Source organism: Scaptodrosophila lebanonensis, unplaced genomic scaffold (assembly GCF_003285725.1).
Source record: "Scaptodrosophila lebanonensis strain 11010-0011.00,11010-0021.00 unplaced genomic scaffold, SlebRS2 tig00000001-arrow-pilon, whole genome shotgun sequence".
Taxonomy (NCBI): domain Eukaryota; kingdom Metazoa; phylum Arthropoda; class Insecta; order Diptera; family Drosophilidae; genus Scaptodrosophila; species Scaptodrosophila lebanonensis.
Genome location: NW_022060529.1, coordinates 20489085 through 20509692, shown reverse-complemented (window position 1 = coordinate 20509692; position 20608 = coordinate 20489085). Strand labels below are relative to the sequence as shown.

The 20608-nt window shown below is 39.0% G+C and overlaps 5 protein-coding genes across 6 annotated transcripts; 3 read left to right on the top strand and 2 right to left on the bottom strand.

Moving 5' to 3' along the window:
- Nucleotides 1–6652: 6652 nt before the first annotated feature.
- Nucleotides 6653–8343, top strand: LOC115619954 (high mobility group protein D). The gene is made up of 3 exons (XM_030512983.1): nt 6653–6791; nt 7152–7365; nt 7444–8343. The coding sequence occupies exons 2-3, from the start codon at nt 7216–7218 to the stop codon at nt 7630–7632; spliced, it is 339 nt and encodes a 112-aa protein (XP_030368843.1). The 5' UTR covers nt 6653–6791; nt 7152–7215; the 3' UTR covers nt 7633–8343.
- A 2011-nt stretch (nt 8344–10354) lies between these two features.
- LOC115623390 (transport and Golgi organization protein 11) lies at nt 10355–13271 on the bottom strand. Of its 2 annotated transcripts, XM_030517706.1 has the most exons (3): nt 13148–13271; nt 12373–13001; nt 10355–10896 (listed from the first exon to the last, which is right to left on the bottom strand). In XM_030517706.1, exons 2-3 carry the CDS (start codon nt 12919–12921, stop codon nt 10609–10611), a joined length of 837 nt encoding a protein of 278 aa, XP_030373566.1. In that variant the 5' UTR covers nt 12922–13001; nt 13148–13271; the 3' UTR covers nt 10355–10608. The 2 variants fall into 2 exon arrangements, with proteins under 2 accessions (XP_030373566.1, XP_030373558.1); XM_030517698.1 differs by lacking the exon at nt 13148–13271 and having other exon boundaries at nt 12373–13119.
- Nucleotides 11109–12143, top strand: LOC115623404 (MIT domain-containing protein 1). The gene has a single exon (XM_030517717.1). It carries the CDS (start codon nt 11183–11185, stop codon nt 12014–12016), a length of 834 nt encoding a protein of 277 aa, XP_030373577.1. The 5' UTR covers nt 11109–11182; the 3' UTR covers nt 12017–12143.
- A 316-nt stretch (nt 13272–13587) lies between the features above and the next one.
- On the top strand, nt 13588–16329 carry LOC115629050 (lamin-B receptor). Its single transcript, XM_030525360.1, has 3 exons — nt 13588–13705; nt 13910–14228; nt 14326–16329. The coding sequence occupies exons 2-3, from the start codon at nt 13941–13943 to the stop codon at nt 16111–16113; spliced, it is 2076 nt and encodes a 691-aa protein (XP_030381220.1). The 5' UTR covers nt 13588–13705; nt 13910–13940; the 3' UTR covers nt 16114–16329.
- Nucleotides 16330–18090: 1761 nt separating this feature from the next.
- On the bottom strand, nt 18091–20548 carry LOC115633376. Its single transcript, XM_030530823.1, is given in 3 exon segments — nt 18091–19551; nt 19554–19851; nt 19914–20548. Coding segments are annotated over 3 exon segments (1590 nt in total). The 5' UTR covers nt 20180–20548; the 3' UTR covers nt 18091–18525.
- Between the last annotated feature and the right edge of the window lie 60 nt (nt 20549–20608).

Genomic DNA, 20608 nt, shown 5'->3' with positions numbered 1-20608 from the left:
TCTCCTAAATTGTAATTGTTATTTCTCCTCTCGAAAAACTCTGTTTGTGTTTCCCTTCAACCACAAAAAAAAACACATACATCCTCACTATCTGGACAACGCAATAGTAACTTAGACCCCCTAAGACGCCTCTCCCCCGGCGGCGACTGGTGGCAGCCTCGCCATATTGGGATAAGTCGCATCTGGCCACAATCGCCAGGTCGACTGAGAACTACATGATGGCGCTAGACAGGAGGAATCCCAAAGGAAGCAGGTGGGTCGGCAGACGAAAACCTGGCGGCGGACCAACTTTCAGGAACACTATCCCAGAAGAAAACCACATGGGAAACAGCTAGACAGATGGCTTGAAATAGAGAGTCAGATGGAAAAGTTCTTGTAGAAGCCCTAAGCTCCCAAGTGGAGTAAAAATGTATATAAACAAGAGAGAACGCTAGAGTCGAGAAAGCCCGACAGTGAAATACCCGGTGGCCAGACAGACTTCTGTAGTAGAAGCAAAAAGTAGAAGAAGAAGATCGAATCTGATGCTGCAGCTTGTGGGCGTAGTACTAGAGTGAAATGTTTTCTTGGAATATAACGATCCAATTCCGAAATCCAGGCGTTCATCCAGACGGGCGGACAGACAGACGGGCATGTCTAGATCGATTTCTTTCGTCATGCTGATTCAGAATATATGTATATGCTTAATGGGGTCGGAGATGCTTCCTTCTGCCTGTTACATACTTGGCACAAGTCTAATATACCCTTTTTACCCTACGGGTACAGAGTATAAAAAAATAAAATGCTGCAATTTTTTTACTCACTCCCTCATTCTCTCTCTCTCTCTTGCAGTTACGTCAGAAAAAGGAGCGCAGTTACGCGTGACTAAGCAGACGATCAATTTTTAGCTAGTGAGCAATATTGTAGATATGGATAATAATGACGGTATTTCCATAAAAATTGTACTTACTCAATTAGTTCAATATTGTGTACAACACCCACTATATGTGCGATGATTTTGTGACATCACACGAAGAGCGTATGTGTAGACCTATGTATGTACTTGTATATAGGAAATTATTATTACTACAAAATATACAAAAGGTAGACAGAACATCAACAGCCGATACCCACAAAATATGAATGACCTGATGCATCAAAACACTATATATTTATATACTTGTATGCATGTACAAGTATGTATGTTGCCCATAATATAGTGTATTGCTTGAAATACCAACTATACCAACAAGCATTGAACAGCACCCTCTGACGTTGTCTGTGGAATCGAATCTACGCAGCAACCGGAACTGTCAAGACGAAGGATGTTGTTGTTAAGTAGTAGTGGGTTGGAATTCAATCAAAAGTGCAGGAAATTATTCAAAGTCGAAGGTCTGCTTAGATGGGTGTGATGGCATTGGAATTGAAAACAAGTAGAAAAAGCGAAAGTGCAGCATCCGCTTATATTCTTTTAGTTTAAGCTGTAAAGTTACAAATTTTATAAGATTATGTATTTGAAATACCTTAACAGCAGACAAATGTATGTATAAACAAATTTCTATATATTTCTATATGCAGTTCCATCGAGATAAGGAGGAGAAGGGTGGATTCCTTCGATCCCGGGACTTTCAAAGAAGTGTTTTTCAAATTCTGAACATTGTAACATATTTCATAACCGGGTCTATATTTCCTCGGGAACGCCTTTAAGCTTATAAACATTTGTGTCACACAGAATTTGGAATAGACCTATCACATGTAACAAGGAAAGTTAAAAGTTTTCACAAAACCTTTGTACTTTATCAAGCATTCCAAACAATAAATAAAAAAAATAAATTTAAAAACGAATTAAAAATGTGATTAGGCAAAGATTACATGTATGGTAATAGTTTCGTTTAAAATGGTCCTATTTTATTAAAACTTAACATGAGGGCAGGAAAGCACTAACTGGATTTGATTGTCAAATGTTGGTAAAAAACTTCAAAATATACGGATGTTACAAACAATTTATAGGGAGGGAGATGGAAGTACATCAGAAAAATCTCAAACTCGTCCTTCTCGGTCTTAAGAGTCCCCTCGGTCAGAGTCCCCCGGATACCAAGAATGGTTATTTTAGCTTTTATATTTTCTGATATCCTTGAGTTCATATAAACAGACGGACATCGCTATATCGGCTTGTCTTGTCATCCTAATCAATAATATACTTTGTGAGGCGTCCTTCTGAGTGTTACATACATTCACAATTAATTAGGATACTCCTGTACAGCGTATAAAACTTAAATTTCAGTAAACTAAAAAATTTGCAACTTAAAATCTATGGTCATGGTGGCAAATAATCCGCACACAAATTCTTCAATTTTTCAAGCAATTTACTTGTGAATGAGTGATTTCAATTAAAACAAATACATAGGTATTTTAAATAAGTATATAGATTTTTTTCGCAGCCTACATTGTGTAAAGCGCTTCCAATCAAATAATTCATTCAGTGGAATGGGAAAAAGCAAAGCAAAAAGATCCGAACGAAAGCAAATTATTCGGTATGTATGTACATATGTACTTATAAAATGCTCGACTTGCCTACGCAACGAGTGATCTGAAGACGCTCGAACGAACAGCCCTCGCGACGGAGGGCAAATAAATGGACCGAAAAGTTAACGAAAGTCTGTCGTCGCCAGCTGAGCTGCCGCTGTTGGCGCTACGTCAACTGCGCTGCTACAACTACAATTTCACACCCTACCTAAATATTAGCATATGTATGGGTGTATGTATGTTATGTACATGCATACTATAAGTACATATATACTATGTGTAAATACATACTATATGTACAGTGAAAACTCTCTTGGCCGGACACTCACGGTCGGCCAATTGTTGTCCGCTTAAATACACCCATCGAATTTTTCTTAGAAAAAGTGTCCGCCGAAGAGACTGTCCAGATAAAAGAGGTGTTCATTAAGGGAGTTTTCACTGTACATTCAGTGTAAAAAATGAAGAGATGTTAATGTGAAATTTTGTCTTGGGTTTTTGTAGATTCGTTTGGTTTATGCAAAGTAAAATATGAAATTGTTGCCAGTGCAAATGAACCTTCATACTTTATTCGATGTCGATTACCGAAAGTACCTCCTTCTAGCCCACCAATATGTTTTATTTTTAATTACGTTTATTTTCTTAAATTTATATACATATGTATTGTATGTACATACATTTGTAAACAATATGGTGCCCTTCAATGTTAACAAAAAGCACATAGATAAATTTAAATAATTGTAAATCTGCATATGACTCATATGGTTTTTAATTTGCAAAAATTCGAAAAAAAACTTAAATAAATATTTATAAAAACTCATTACTAAAAAATCTAGTTTGCTTAAAGAATTGACGCACTCCAAAAAAAATTTTTTTTTTTTTTAATTTTTTAGTAATTCCTTTTTTAAATCAAACTAAATAAAATTAATATAATTGAAATATATGTACATAACACGTACATAGGGTCGTACAGTTTCAATACATTTCCCTTATTATTGTATCTATGAGTGTCTATACATACATATGTATGTATGTGTTTGTGTGCATGCATTTGTGCAGTACAGAGTTGAGCCAAAGCAGCAACAACAACAACAGCTACAAGCACTAACGCAATGTACCTGCCAAATTTGAGTTCAAATTCATAGAATTACGGGAGTTAGAGAAAATCACTAAAAGCGGAGGAGTGGGGGAACGAACATGTCCTTTCTCGGGCTTTGGAGAATCTACCTACCAAGTTTGGTTATTCTAGCTCGGAAAGTATAACGAGATCTGTATGTAACAAAACGTCTTCAACGGGGTAGTGGCGGGGTGCGTACATACATACATACATACGTACATGTATGTATGCATCTGCATCTGCGTGTGTCGCGCGATTCAATTTGTTCGCACACAAAACACTCTGCAACGCTGATTTTAGCACCCAGTTTCCTTTGGGCTTCGTAATGGCTTACTGTTTTTTTACGCTCCTTTATGAATTTGTGGCGGGAAAAATACGCTAGAATCAAATGCACACATGCCTGTAGACTTAGCACAACCGTTACAATATCATCTTTTGCCGCCTTCCCTTGTTTCCTTCATTGACGCTTTTCATCATTGCAGCTGTTTTTGATTGTATACAGGAATTAAATACGAAGTTAATAAAAGAATATTGGCGAATATTTGAGTTTTTCGGCTAACAAGACAAATGTGCCTGTTTCTATTGTTCATTTTGTTTTTGCGATAGAACCTATACAAAATAGATAGTTCTTTTAAACATATGTACTTACGTGCACATACCATACAATTTTGAATCGGATCCCTAAAGGCGGTCACTCATTCACCCTTGGCAAAAAGCTGGCCGTCACAGCACGCGTGCTCATGTGAACAAGTTCTTTTATGTAAATGATTCGGGACAAATGTATCGATACAAAGAATATGCAATATTAAATCCGAGAACAGTTAAGAAAAGTCAAGCAAGAGGTGCGTGCAACAAGAAACATTGAATAAGTTCATTAAAAAGTATTGATACATAGTTAATTTGTGCATCGATCGTTGATTTTGCCATCATTTATATTTCAAGTATTTAATGTGAGTGAAAGCAAGCGTACATGGGCTACCTTTTCTATTTTGCGCCTATCAAAAATGTGTTATCCGCTCGATTAAATTTTATCTTTTCCATAGAAAAGTTTAACATTTTATAATAAGTATACATGAATGGTTTGATGTTCAAGCAATTTTATATTATTGAAAATTTCCCTTCTAAGTGACTTACATTCACTATTTGCAATGATGGTATAATCCATTCATCCAAGAGCATCCTCTAGTACAGTACAAATCTTGTAAAACACAAAAAAAAAAAAAAAAAAAAAAAAAAACAAGAAATAAAGAAATTCATTGTCTAGATTTCCAACTTAAAAATTATTATATAAGCTCATATTGAAATTACAACAAAGCGATCAACTTCACATTAATATTTAAATTTATTTTATATTGTTGCGATTGAGGTTCAATTTTGGCGCCATTTTTCATGATGTTTGTTTTGTGTAAATATATATGTGTGGGGGGACGCGGGCTCCTAGATGGTTACTTTTGTGTGAGCGGAATTCGTGTATTTCCTTAAATTGAATAAGCCAAGCAAATTTTTTCTTTCTACGTTCGCATTAATTTCTACGTTATTCGTTTATGTGCCATTTCTGCTTCAAAAAAACATTTACATTTCAATGTTTTATTTGTTTTTACATGGTATTTAGCGTTGTTTCCCTTTCGACCTAGATTCGTCGATTTATCTTTTATCTGTGATGCCAAAGAGCACATGCAGAACCGGCTGCCATTTGGCTTTGTCAACCAGAGAGAGAGTTAATAGATGAGTAAATACAAGTCTCTTTCTCACCCACCGTTGTTCCTTTTCGGTGGCGCAGCAACGTCTCACGACAGCGTGTCTTCCATGTGTGTGTTTTTTTTTCTCCCTTGCTTTATGTTTGTGGAACAGACGCCAAGCTCCGTACAGTCGAAATTCAGCAGCAAACGAAAAAGGTTGGTTTTAAAGCGTCAATAATCGTGAAATAAGTGTCCAAGAACTATAACATTGCTAAATATTGTTTTTTCGCAAACGTGTTAGCCTATTTAAAATTTACAAACATTTGAATCTTTTTTTTGCATTGACGGTGCTGTACCAAACGGTTGAAGGCAAGAGAAAACGTGTATTTTTTGTTGTGAATTGCTAACCAAGTTGCAAGATATTAAATTTGTATTTTTTCCCAATAAAACATGCAAGTTTTTTTTTTACTGTCTAGCCGTTTTTTATGTGAGTCATGTCTTGCTCTCTACATCCATCTCGGTCCAAGAGAATTGAGTGCACTTCAATTTTCTTAAATTCTGTACATATCTACATATATATGTATATAAATACCAACGGTATATAAGGAGCGCATATACATAAGTAATCGTTTGTGATCATATTTTAAACTGATTGTGTTTATGTTGCGAATGCGTTTTGTTGTAGTTTTTCTATTTACATTTCCATTTGACGTTTATTTACGGCATATTTGTTTTTACTCGCCATTTATCGTCGAGTCTCTTTTAATTTCATTTGCCGATTAATTTGCCGGCTAGCATTTACTTTAAGAGAGAGCCAAACTCTCATAAGTGCAATTGGTGGTGTGTGCGAAGGAAGCACAACGCACACATATAAACAGTCCACATCTGTCGCATGAAATGCTGCCGACGTCGTCGTCGACTGCAGCAGCGGCAGCATATGCGTTCGTTACCTTTCCTCTGTGGTAGCGACGCTAAGTCCGTACAGTTGAAATCGTCGAACAAACGAAAAAGGTTGGTGAACGCATCGAGTACTGCTGCTGCTGCTGCTTTAACTTAAAATTGTGTGCAAAAAAAAAATAATAATATAATTACAAAGTGTGTACAGTAGTAGCCTGAGAAATCAATGTAACTTTTGTATCTTTTTGAAAGTGTTGATTTAATGTCTCGCATTTTATTCATAATTTAAAAGATAGTGTTCGACCTAAATTCGTGCATAACGGTGTTCGTTTTTCTTTAACGAAATTAAAACGTTTTGGTGTATAGAGCTAGCTGAATATTTTCAACCATTTACGTTCGAAATTTTCAATAATAGTTGAGGCTTTTTTTTTTATTTAATATGTATTTCTTCTACGCGTGCCCATCAAATTATATTTTTTCGCCAAATGGCTGTACGCTGCTGTACCAACGACGCATACAGAAAAAAGTGTTGCCATTTCGGTCGCTTTGAAGGCAACGAAGAAAAAAAAATGGCTGCTCGAAAAATTTTGATTTTTCATGTAATTTTAGTTTAACTATTTTGCATTTGTTGCTGCAGCCTGTAATAATTTTTCTTCATATTAATAGTCGATAACGGCGCGAGTTTTCGCATTCAATGTGCGCGCGCGCGCTTTTCTTTTCAGCTTTACAAATCGCCGCACATCGTGTGTGAATGTGTGTGTGTGTCTGTGTAGCGTGCTTCTATAGCCATCTCGTTTGGTGGTGCGCGGCCATTGCTGTCTGCTGAGCGCGCGGCTCGATGCTTGGCTTGGCTGGCGGCTGCAGCTGCATTTAAGAACATTGCGCTTGCAGGCTTCCAATCGAAATACGTCCCAGTTGATTCAAATTATTTATGCTTCCTTTCTTTTGTTTCGTTGCAGCTTGAAGCTTGTATTTTAGCTAATTTTCTTAGTAACATTACTACGTACAAAACACAAATCTAATATGGCCGACAAACCAAAACGCCCACTATCCGCATACATGCTATGGCTGAACAGCGCACGCGAGTCGATCAAGCGGGAGAATCCCGGCATCAAAGTTACTGAGGTGGCGAAGCGCGGTGGTGAACTCTGGCGCGGAATGAAGGACAAGTCTGTACGTATTCTGCAAAAGAAACACTTTATTTTTTAATTGATCACTAATTTTCTCTTTATTTTATAACCGTTTTTACAGGAGTGGGAGGCAAAGGCAGCCAAGGCCAAGGATGATTACGATCGTGCCGTGAAAGAGTTTGAGGCGAATGGTGGCAGCAATGCAGCCAACGGTGGTGGTGCCAAGAAGCGCGCAAAGCCAGCGAAAAAACCATCGAAAAAGAGCAAGAAGGATGAGTCTGATGATGATGAGGAGGACGAGAGCGAGTAAATTTACAACAGTGGACCTGTCAATCGTCGTCAGATGTATTTCTCTACTCCAAACTAAACGCCCACCCGATCATCCTACCCCCCATCAAATAGTCTACAAAAATCATTATACAACAACAAAGATCCGATCGAAAATTGCATTAGCGTGGGCCAGCTTCAACTGCCGCCTTCAGCAAAATCACCTCCACACAAAACAAAAAACAAAAATAAATTGTATTTAAATATAAGTATTTAAGTTTATAGTAGTCGTTTCTTTTTTAAGTTCACACAAACGAAAAAAAAGAACGAAACACATTTGTAAGTCGAGACAAGGAAAAAGTTACAAGATTGTTTTACGGTGACACGGAAACACCCTTCCCGTCGCCGTAGTGTAAGCATAACCGAAACGAGAAAATTGAACTTGCATAAAATTTGTAAAGTAAAACATAAAGTAATTCCATTAAAATAAAAATAAACATACACGAAATTCATTTGTTCTAAACGATAAAGTTGACACCGGTTACAAGTAAATATGATGATTCCTCCTTTGGTGCAACAATACGAAATCATAAAAAAAAGAACTAGGATGCCGAGCTATATGTACGCAATGGCGATTGATACTCAATTGTAAAACACACACACGCACTACTTAAAACGTGTCCTGCAACACACAGTTTGTAGTACAAATAAATAAGAGAAGCTGAAAGTCGGCTTTTTCGAGGTAAACCGAAAATTTGCTCAGGTTTTTCGTACGTATTGTATGTATTTAGTTTCCATTGAACACATCTTGTTACCCAGTTAGGAAAAGATGTGTTGCATTTGATCGGTAGACTTAATAAATATTCACATTAAATAATTGAAAGCGATATAAAGTGTATTTAAAGAACAAATAAAACATTTTTTAAATGCGTTAATGTTGTCTCCACATTTGTTTTTAGGATTATGAAAGGCATAATTTACTTTACATTCCTGGCAGAGGCTGCATTCGAGTCACATAGTGCGTCTACTGCAGACAAATTAATAAAATGTAGATAAATTTTGCTTATTGACTACGCCTACACAAATCAAAAGGTTTATTCTTTCTATGGGGATAATGCTCACTCATTTGCAGCTTTCAAGTCCTTGGGCAACGTGGACGTACGAGCCTAGAACATCTGAGAGGTCAAGGACATACAAAAACGTCAACAAAAGGTTCTGGACGACAGGCTGAATAAAACATGAATATACCATTATGTATCAAAACAGTGAAAAAAATCCCAAAATTAAGGCATACTCCCATATACTGATTATCTGGAGAGACAAAAATCAATGACGAAGGCTATTCCGCAAAGTTGTGCTTGGGCGGAAGAAATGTTCATCAAATGTTTACCTTTTGAGGAGGAGGGCGGCAAATACTTTTTGGAGATGTTGAATGGGTGATAAAATCGCTGGGAGAAGTCAATTAGTTTAGAAGACGATGTTTACAAATAAACAATTTTAAACCTAAACATTTCGGACTTCTCTCGTACATTAATTAGGATTTAAATTATAAAACGGACTTTAAAATCTTTGGAGATACGTAAGAGTTAAAACAAGCGTGTTGGTTAACAAAAAAATAAACAAATGAATAATGCTGCCGCCATAGAAACGTTATTAAAAATCATGTTCATCATTTGGGGTGATCAATATTGTTTAGCTGCTCCACAGTACTTATGTACATATATTGAGCGCTATTGAAAACCTTTTGTACGAGATTCCTAGAAGACACTAAAAAGTATATAATAATGATATTCAAATTATACAGTATTTTATAATTGGATTTATCTTTGAGAATCATCGGCTATACTACTTCCCGTGGATATTTTAGCCATGTAGTTATTAAGATATAATTATAGCTTTAAATGCACTTTACATATACATTAATTGCCTCCAATACCAGGAACTCAATATTGACGCACAATTCGTTGTTTATTCGAGTAAAAAAGTCGGTAAGGATGTATATAAAAGGGGATTGTTCAATTATTTCTTCCAACTAATCCTAATCCTCAGCAGGAAGAATGCGCCCCAAAATAAATTTTATACAAGAAACATCTTTGAGATTTACTTTTTAAAAAAATTACCCAAATTCGTGCTTTTAACTTGGAACAGGAAGATGCGGGACAATGGCAATTTCTATTTGGATGATTTTAGTTCATGTTTGAATCTTGTATAAAGAGAGTAAAAAAGAAAACTTCGTTTTTGACTATTTATTTAATTAAATATGAATTAAACCAATAATGGATTAATTCAATAATCGTTCACTAACACACCTATTTTAACACCTTCCGTTAAAATATTCAAATGTAGACATTGCGTTACAATTATTCATTTATATGAATATACATACTTGTATATTTATCGTATGTTTTGTGCCATACAATTACTGTTAGATCTTCAGTTTTTATTTGGTCTATAGACATTTTTTCAATGGGATTATTATTGTAAACAATGTAAACGTATTTTAGTACATAGCTAAAAACTAACTTCAACAAAAGCACACAAGAAATCGGAGTCAGATCGGAGAGTATCAAAACTTTGATTCTTCACACTAGTTTTACAAATCACGGTCTATATATATATATATCTATGTGTGTGTGTGTTATTGGCCAACATTTAGATAAATATAAACAAATTCATTCAGTACCGTGCTTGGTGTAAATAAGAATTTTAAAGCTTATTGTATATAAAAGATTTTTTCGGGCGGGTCCTTACTATTAAAGCATGCATTTATGATTTGAATTGATTTTTAGTTTCCAAAACGAACCAACACAACGAGGGCTGCTCAGTTTATTACGGAGCTTACAATAAAATATGGCAAACAAAATACGAGACTTTTCGCGCCTCTCGCTCCCCAAAGTCAATTACAGAACAAAACGAAAATGTGATATTATTGATGTGGCCTCGCGATTTGTGTGCCAAGATAATGCGGAGAATCGTTAAGATGGTGCTCCAAGCATGTAAATGAAGCCCGCTCGCCCGTTTAGTTGCGATTCAGCCAGAAAATGGCCTTCAGTACAAAATAGGCCAGTCCAAGACAATAGACAATCTTTTCACGCTGCAGGCGCTGCTCATTGTTGATCTCAATGTTAAGGACGCGTCGATTAAGCTTGGCCAGTTGCCGGCGCAAATAGAGGATCTCCTCGTGTGGAGTTAGCTCGCCCATGGGTGTGCCATCACGCTGGCTGATCAGCGATGTGTCTAGATTATTATAATGCTGCTGCTGCAGTTGTTGTTGTTGGGAACGTTTGCTTGCACTGCCAGTTGTTAACTGAAATGGAACAAAAATATAGACATTAATTTGGCGTAGAATGGCAACTTATGACTTACTGAAAAGTTTTGATAGACCATTATGGAAAATATAATAATAAATATCTGTGACAATCTCGATTTGAATTTGTTTCAAAAGTTGAGGCTTCGAAATTCAACAATTACTCTGCCTTCAGCGCCTTATTAAGTTCAGCAAAAAAAAAAAAAATTATGCTCGAATTTTTTATAAATCTCACAACAAATTAGAAGAAAATTCAAGTACACACAAACATTTTAGATTTCGCAACATGTCGCAGGCACGTTTTTCGGACGATGACGAGCTGCCAAAGCTGGAGTCAATAATCAATGCGCTGAAGTGTGAACAGACCGGCCACATCATGGAGGCAATTCTGCTGTACGAGGAGAGCATCTACAAGCTGAATCAGATGGCCACCGCCGAGCCAAACAAGAAGCAGCTCTGCGGCAAGTATTTAAAGATGTATGAGGCGCGAGCCAAACAGTTGCGCGATCAGGTGAAGACACATCTGCATTCAAGCAAGATGCTGGATCGCATTAGCATTGAGCGGGACGCACGGGGGCGCAGTTATCAGCGCCTTTTTGGACCCTACCTGGATGACAATGTGAAGGAGGCGCATCTGAATGAGCCGCATCTTACAGAGCAGAATCATTTCAAAAACTTGCTGAACTTCTTTGAGGTGCTGGTGAAGAACTGCCGCTATCTAAAGTATATACGACTGACTACACGCCCGGATCCGGTAGTGCCGCAAAATCAGATACACATATTGCAAAAGATACGCGCCGATCTCGGCACCGGAAACATACACATGAACTTTCAATTGGACGATACGCTTCACGATCGCAAGATTGTGCTTAGCTCGGGCGTGGTCATTAAAATAGGACGAGGATTGCACTATTTCGAGCCGCAGGACAATGAATACACCCTGGGTCAGTGCGACTTTGACTTCCGCAAGTGTTTAGCTACCGAGGTGGATATTTGGAAGTGTCGTGCATTTGCAAAGAAGCCAAAGGAATTGCGCGATCGCGACGAATACCACGAATCGAGTCTGAAAGAGGAACACGACCGCTCCAGCGCCATAGCACGCGCCTACTCCAGTGAATAGAAGAAAATGCTGTCAGAGAGATTTGATCTCGACCGCAGGACATGCCAATCAAAATTCTAGTGCAAAACCGAATATTGTGGTATTTAGATGAGAAACAATAAATATACATATACAACCAAAAATCAAATGGAATGATTTTAACTTTAATCCCAACTATTCTCAAAGTGTCAATGCTAGCCAAACAAATTTAGTAACAATACTTTGTTAGTCTCAAAATAATCGCGCGGCACCGAAGTTCATATTTCGTTGCATGAACTGATAAAAGCTAGACAGAAAAGATTACGCATTGATATTGGGACATGAAATCGACGGCATAGATCGTGAAATTTGGAAGTGGAAACTCCTATTATGCTCACCTGTGAGTCCGATTCAACGGAGTTGGCATCGTTGCCATGAAAGCCCATGCGCACGGTGCCATTGGACCGTACATATTGTGTAGCACGACCCTCGTCATCGTCGTCTGCGTCTAAATCGTGTCCGTACAGATCACCATTTGGTTTTATGGGAGAGCTCTCTTCAGATGCCGAGGGGAAGTGATGGTCGGTGAGTGTAATGACGCGTGGCGGTGTCTGCACACGCACGAATCCCGTAGATGGGTTCTTGGGGAGAATTGAGTTCTCTAGTTGAATTTCTCGTGGCGCCGAACGCGTCTCCAGATGCTGATTGTGGCCCAACACCACAATGCGATCGGGCACATTCATGTCGATTTTGTCGTGGTAGTTCCATGAGTTAATTATGCCATTTTGATTGGACAGTAGAAGATCTTCATCGGAGTACTCGCCAGTGGCCTTAATTCGTTTGGGAACACGCATCTTGTCGTTGATTTCATGGGCGAACTTTGCATCGGTGTACAAATCCTCGTCCAGCCCATTGAACATTGGTGTGGGCGACTGTGGTGTAACCATTATACTGGCTTCGGGTATCGACTGGCCGTCTGTCTGACTTTTACTGGCACTTCTGAGTTCTGTTCTAGCAGCAGGCGTTGCTGTAGGAGATGGGCACAAGACGTTTGGGAGGCGTTGAAAGAGACGTTTTCATAACAATTTCTTCACTAGAGATTTAGCTCGTTGCACTACATAATACTATGGGTGTGATGGTGCGTCTTGGAATTTTGAATGTGCTGCTACTTACATTTTTTTCGACTGACAGGAAAACGTTCAGTAATTTTCGTATTTTTTCAGATTTTATATTAATATGTATGTGCGAAAAACAGCACAAAAGCGCAGCGCTAGAACGTACTAAATAAGCCCAAAACGCGAAATGCAAGAATGCACCGAAATTAGGGCTGCCGAGTGCACATGATATGTTAATTTGCATGCACATAAGTACTCTTTAAGTCATAAAATTAAAAAATGTAACATGTTATTAACAAAACATTAATATTTATATGCTGCAATACAAAAACAAAAGTATAAATATTTACTTCCATTTGCTAGTTCACGATTTATGAGAGTGAACTAATCGTATGTATATCGTTTATCGATTTGTGCAACGCGCTCCCCGCGCTCATTTACAACAAAGTTCGGCAAGCAGACAAGCGAAAACCGCGCGACGCGCGTCCCTTTTCTTACACGCCATCCCATAAAATTATCACAATTTTTAATGTGTAAAACAAAGTTTATTTCGAAATAATCGCAAACTTTAATCATACAACTAAATACGCACGTGCTCTGCGATTTTCAAAACAAAGTAAGAGCTTCAAACAGTACCAGCAGTTAATTGTATGTCCGGCCGGGTACAGTACGCGCCGTTTTTTGTGGGCCAGCTTGTGTTATGTGTGCGGCTGAAAACTATAAATAAAATTTAGCGTGCTCTTAAAACATATACATATGTACCTACCATAATAAATGTGCTCTACATATAAACACATATGTATATATATATTTATTACAGAACATTTTGAGCATACAAGTTCGTGAATAAAATGGAGCGACGCTTAAGAGGACGGCAGAGTCGGCTTGAGGATGCCGCTCCAGCCACACAGCCACCAGCAGTTGGAAGACGTGCCGGTTCCACTACGACTGCTTCAGGACCAACAACACGCACACGATCCTCGCCAGCACGCAACAAGACATTAACTGCGACTATAACAGAAGATGTCGGGCCGCGAACACGCCGCTCCTCCAGACCGCGATCCGCTGCAGCTCTTCCCAATACAGCGTCAGTCACAACCAACGTAAAGACACGCACACCCATCAAGGAAGGCAAAGAGGTTGGTTAAGAACATTCTTATTTGTGTGGAATCCAGTTCTATACCCTAAATGAAGATTGTGATTGCATTTACTTATTGTTTTACCTTAAATTTTCAGTCCTCATCGCCGCGGCAATCCACCAATAATTTACCGACCACGTTGACCACCAACACCTCGACACGTGCACCAAACAAATCGTTTGTAACCTCATCGGTTCAGAGCTCCTATAGCAGCACATCGACTACCACAGAGCGCATAGAGATTCGTTCGGACGGTGGTGGAGAAATCAACACAGACTCCATACGCAAACGCCTAGCCGACCGGCTCCGTCGCTCGCTGTCCAAGACCACATCCAATGCGGCTGGTACGGAACGGACGCACACACCGAACACCAATACGGAGGATGCAGGCAGCCGCTATAGTCGTTCTGCTTCTCGCTCCGTTTACGACGACGATAAATTTTCCAAGGCCAGCTACTCGGATGTGGAAGAGGAGGAGGAGGAAGAGGCCCGCGAAAGCGCTTTCCGCAGCTTCAACGTGACACGACAATCGCTGTCGCCGCAGCCCAATGCCTGCCGCAAAGTTGAGGCACCACGCGAATTTGGCGGTTGGTTGGGCGTCAGTTTGCTGATGATTCTGATCCCTGCCATGGTCTATTATCTGATATGGAGCTGTGCGGGTGTTCGCAATGCTTGCGCCTTTAAGCGTATAAATCTTACAGTGCTTTTGGACTGGTCCTATTTGTCACGTCAGGTGTTCAAGTCGGATGTGATATCCGCCTTTTTTGGCTACCAAGTGGTTATGTTTTGGCTGGTGGCCCTATTGCCAGGTCGACGTGTTCATCTCACGAGAGAGACATACAAATTCAATGCGCTGACAGTGGCTCTAACCATACTGCTTAATGTTGGCATTGCCGAGTATCTTAAATATCCAGTGGTCAGCTTTATACTCCGACATTATCTTCGATTCTGCATTTATAGCTGCGTCAGCGCATTTGTGGCAGCCGCTTGGAGCTACTGGCGTGTGGATACGACTCTGTATAATGTGCTGCGTCAGCCGCTGAATAACGACTACGGACGCTCGGGCAACTTTCTCGTTGATTTTGCATTGGGACGTCAATTGAATCCCAAGTGGCTTGGACGTGTGGACCTTAAACAATACTACTATCGTCTATCGCTGATCAGCGCGCTACTCTATGCCGCCGGCTATATCTACCAGACGATCCAATGGCCCGCTTCCCCAGTGGCTAGCGAGGAGGGCCTTCAGTATATTCTTCGCTATTATCTGCGCAACATAGGCTACGATGCTGGCACAATAATGGCAGCCAGCTTGCTGGTGCTCTACCTGCTTGATGCCATTGTCTTTGAACATCATTTGTCCTCTTCCTTCGAGCTACAGCACGAGGGCTATGGCTGTCTGTTGCTGCTGCGCTATGCCGTCACGCCCTATATACTAACTGCAATCACCAAATACATGTACGAGCAGCGTGTGCCCATCTCCTGCTGTTTCGCGCCCTACGGCGCCTTCGCATTGCTGCTTCTCGGCTTGGGTATCAAGCGTTACAGCTGCGCTTACAAGTATCAGTACCGCCTGAACGCGCATAATCCAATCTTCTCGAACATCGATACTATCCATACCTATCAGGGCAGTCGTCTGCTTCTGAGCGGGTTGTGGGGTCGCCTCCGTCAGCCCAACTATCTGGGCGACATTATTGCTTTGGGCGCCCTCAGTGTGCCGCTCTTTTTACGATTCGCTTGGCCGCCTCTCTTGTTGCTTCTGCTGCTCGTTTTGGTGATTCTTCATCGGGCCACACGCGCCAATGCTCGGAACCAGGCGCGCTACCACTCCTCATGGCATCGCTACTGCGCACAAGTCCGCTTCTATGTCCTGCCCAAGATCTACTAATTGGCCATCTAATGCAGCGTGCAATTTTAAGTTTTATTTTTATGTTCATCCCCACCGAAATTTGCACTCAGTTCGATTTGATCTGTATATATAAATCAATTATTTCAATTTTTATTCAGTGTGTTTCCCTGCCCCCCTATTCAATTTTTTATTTGTCGATTATAAATAGTACAAAATTTATTTTACAACTTAATTTACTTACAACATAATTTAATAAAAACCCATTTACTACATTTTATAACTGTAGTTGCAATGGGAATACATTTATATTTAACAATCAGTATACTTGTATTTGTAATCGCCTAGAAATTATATTGCTTAGCTAAACGCTTTTAAATTATATAGAATTAGATATTTCCCGTAAAGCATTTACTCTTAACTCAATTATGATAATTATAATTATATACAAGTCTGTAAATAGCTATAATAATGATCTTTTATAAATAAAAACTTTAGTTTCTAAAGTCAAAGAAAATTTTTAAATTCTTCTTCAGAATTATGGGAGAAAATAACTAGAATATGGTTAAATCAATAACACAAATATTAAACGATTATAATATGTATGTATAAACAGTACATACATACATATGTACATACACATATAGTGGGGTGTGGAGCCGCAAGGCGCATCACTAACGGGCGATGAGCAATATTCCGCTTGTGTATGAGGAACATTTGTATTGTCATCGGTTTGAGTCCTATTTAGATATATGTATGTATTTAGATATACATATAAACGACTACAAAAGAGCTTAAAATGTACACATGTATATCAGTAATTAGAAAAGCTAGAAAGATCCCACTTTAAATAAATTAAATATTAATATTATTCTTATAAATCTATTCTGCTCCAATAGTTGCTTTATTTGCAAAAAAAAAAACCTACATAATAGATGTTTTATATTTTGTTTTATGTGATACAATGGTCTAATCTTGCAGGTCTTGACACGCTGTTTGTTTCAATCTTATTTACTCGGTATTTATAAATATCACGACAACCTATTTTATGGTATACAATAAAGAAATATTGGCGCTCCAAAAATTATCGAAAGTTATTGATAAACATCAACATTGCAAAAAATATATATACATTCATATGTATATATTATTAACAATTCTACAATTACTTTTTGAAACGGGTACGACCGTTGGACTTCCCCAAGGCAGCATACTGGCATAGCTATACACACCTATGCACTGCAGATATCAGAAGAAAAGTCATAACTTATTTGTTTCCAAAGTTATAACCAACAACAACATTTCAAATATTTACCTAAACTTGAACAAATTGAAGGACTATCATCGGAAATACTTTTTCGTTTAGATAGAATTTCTAAATTTATTTCCGCATTATATAAAGAATTTTCTCCGACAAATTACCAAATCCAAATTTGATATGTGCATTTCAGTTCTTATATATAAGTTGATATTATTTATATATTTCATATCAGATTATAAAAATTACTCATGCCTTTTCAACCGGCATGAATCACAAAGTCAATATATACATTATATGTATGTATGTACATATATTAATAAATGCATACAAATACATAGATACATATATATTTGTACCCTGTATTTTTCCTCTATGTCAGCATATGATGTAATGTGATGATAATAATGTAAGACCTTGACTTGATGTTAAAGCGTTTTCTTTTTTCAAAAATAATATTCAGTAATTCTACTTACTACCCGTATGTATACTATATCTGAAACAATAACTCAATTGTGAAAACGTACAAACCGTAAATATGTAAGTAGCACACATATTGTTATCTGGAGTCGCACTAGAACAAGTTTGTCGTCCGTACAGACGCTACTTAGTTATAGTGGCGTGATCATCGCCAGTTTGTGATAACTAATTATTTCCAACAAAAACGAGAAGAATTCCCAGAAGTCTGATTACCTTTGGTTTTTGGTCGGACGATAAACAGAATGCTTAAGTGCGTATAGAATTCCAAAGAAAACACATTGTTTAGCTGCTTTTGTGTAGCGCATATAATATATTTTTGTTGTGTATAGTTATGCAATGTTAAAGTGATCATATATTGGATAATTTTTTTTTTTTGAGCACATCGAAATATGTATGTCCGTCTATATTTTTACAATTAGCATTAACCTAAGTGTTTAACGAGTGTTAAATACAAATGGAAACTTACAACTTAGCTAGGGGCGTACTTCTCAAGTACAATATCAATCATATACTTATGAATATATATGTAAAGCCATTAACGACAAATTCTGTACAATTAGCAACAGTTACAGCTTCTATAACTAAGAGTGCTTAAAATAAGGGGAGCGGCCGGCCGAACTTAAATTGGTTGTAAGGGAGAAACTATTGGATCCAAATAATAATTTTCAATTTGAAAAATTAAATCATCAATTTGAAAACTTCAAATTGTATTGAGTTCACAACGAATTCAAATTAGGGAATAGCTCATCAAAATTACTGTGCCAGGGGAAATCCTCGTCATCTGTGGGCATTGTGCTTTCAATATCAAATTGTGATATAGTTGTAGATGTCGGTGAGCCCATTATTGACTCGTACCCATGATCCGAGATTGCTGAATGCGATAACGCTGGTGATTTGGCCAATGGTGAGATGGCTTTAATACGCGGGCGGAGAAACTTCTCAATTGGATCAAAGTTCATATCGTCATCCGAATCGTCGGTCGCATTGACGACATTGAGATAAACCTGTGAGGGAGATGTCGCCGGCGTTGGACACTTCATGATGACATCGGTAGTATCGTCTGTGGCGGCAACGCCCTCACAGTATATCTCTTCGACGGCTTCATTAACCGGCACCGCATCGCCATCCATGACAATGGTTATCGAATTTGTTTTGGCATCGTAGGTGCCGTACACGGTATCCGGTGTAGGCTGCATAGCTGCTGGAACTGTTGATGTCGTTGTTGCCACAACTGTATCTTCTTGTAAGTTTCCATTTATGTGCAACACCTGCAATTCTAGGTTGCTGCCGTTTGTTTGTAATAGAGGGGGGGTTATATCATTAACGACATGCTCATTATCCGGATTGGGGGCTGAGCTTGCAGTGGTTATGCCATCAGTTCTATGCCTGCTGGATTCCACGCACTCTGCTGCGGGCCCCACCACTGATCCAGGCAATCGCTCTGCGTCGCTTGCATCTTTGGCAGAAGTTTTGCAGCTGTTTCCAGTGCCTGTCTCCAATTCTGCTGTGATATCTGCGAGCAGACTCTCTGCCAGCTCTTCAAGCCGCCGCGCATCGAACTCTTCGTCGTCGACGAGCAGCATGTCTTGTAAAGTAGGCAGAGGGCCACAATCTTCCAGAGCGAGGCTGTTGTGCTGCTCTTTTTCAGCTGCTCCTGCAACTGCGATGTCGTCAATGCACTCGCTGACGACTGTGTGTCCATGTTTATACCCTGCTGCAGAGGGTCAGTATTGGATACTGCGGATCCAGTGTTTATGGACGCACAGCCATCAGCGTTTGCACTGGCGATGCTGCTGCTGCTGCTGTTGCATTGGTTTGTGGCCTGTTTCATTTCGGAAAGTTCCTGACGCAATAATTCCACTTCTGTATCTAGCTTTTGATTTTTAGCTAGCAGTGCGTCATTGATGGTCTGTAGACTTTCACATTTGTTTTGTAGGATTTCAGTTTTCTCGGTTAACTCCTTGATTTCAAATTCCATTTCCTCCATGCGTGCCTTTTTGCGATCTCGTGATGTTTGCGCGGCCACACGATTCTTAAGCTTCCTGTAAAGAAGAAGCTGGTTAGTAACGATTCCATATGGTACACTTTTTTTTATTCTACTTACTTTCTCTGAACTTTCTCCTCCCATGTCAGATGATCCAAGCGGCGCTTCTTCGCCTTTGGGGCTGAGGAATTTCCTGCCATTTGCTCCTCCTCAACAACGCTGTTGGACGATGATGCGTAGCCTGAAGTGGAGGCGGGTGACGCAGCACCCAGACTCTTGAGCACAGCTGTAGAGATGGGTGCGGGGCGCAGCTTGGGCAAGCTGTTTGATGAAATTGCTACGCACTTGGGCATAGGAATGACCACTCCGTTACTAGGTGGCGCCATTGGGTTGTAATTAGTTTAGCTTTCCTTGCTATATTATTTTGCTTATTGTTGTTTGGGTGCAACTTTAAAATTTTATCAAAAATTAAAATTGCATTTTAGGGTGCTTTGTGTTGACTTTCAGTTTCAGTGTTATCCAAGCGCACTCTGAATTATATCTGATGTTGTTTATTTTAATCCATTTGTGGTGAAGCCTCGACTTTTGCTTCTGCTCTTGCGTTTCTCAGTCGCCTTGTGCTTTTCGTTTTCTTCATCGCACCTACTTGCTAGGTATTTTCCCAACTTGATCTCACGCAACTTTTTCGTGTGCCTTGTAATTCTGCGCAGTTTTCACAAACACTAATCTTTCACTGACGTGGTGTTTTTGGAATGGTCGAGCGGAAAAGGTGACGTGGCCTAGGGATGTAAGAGAATCAGATTCATCGATTTTTG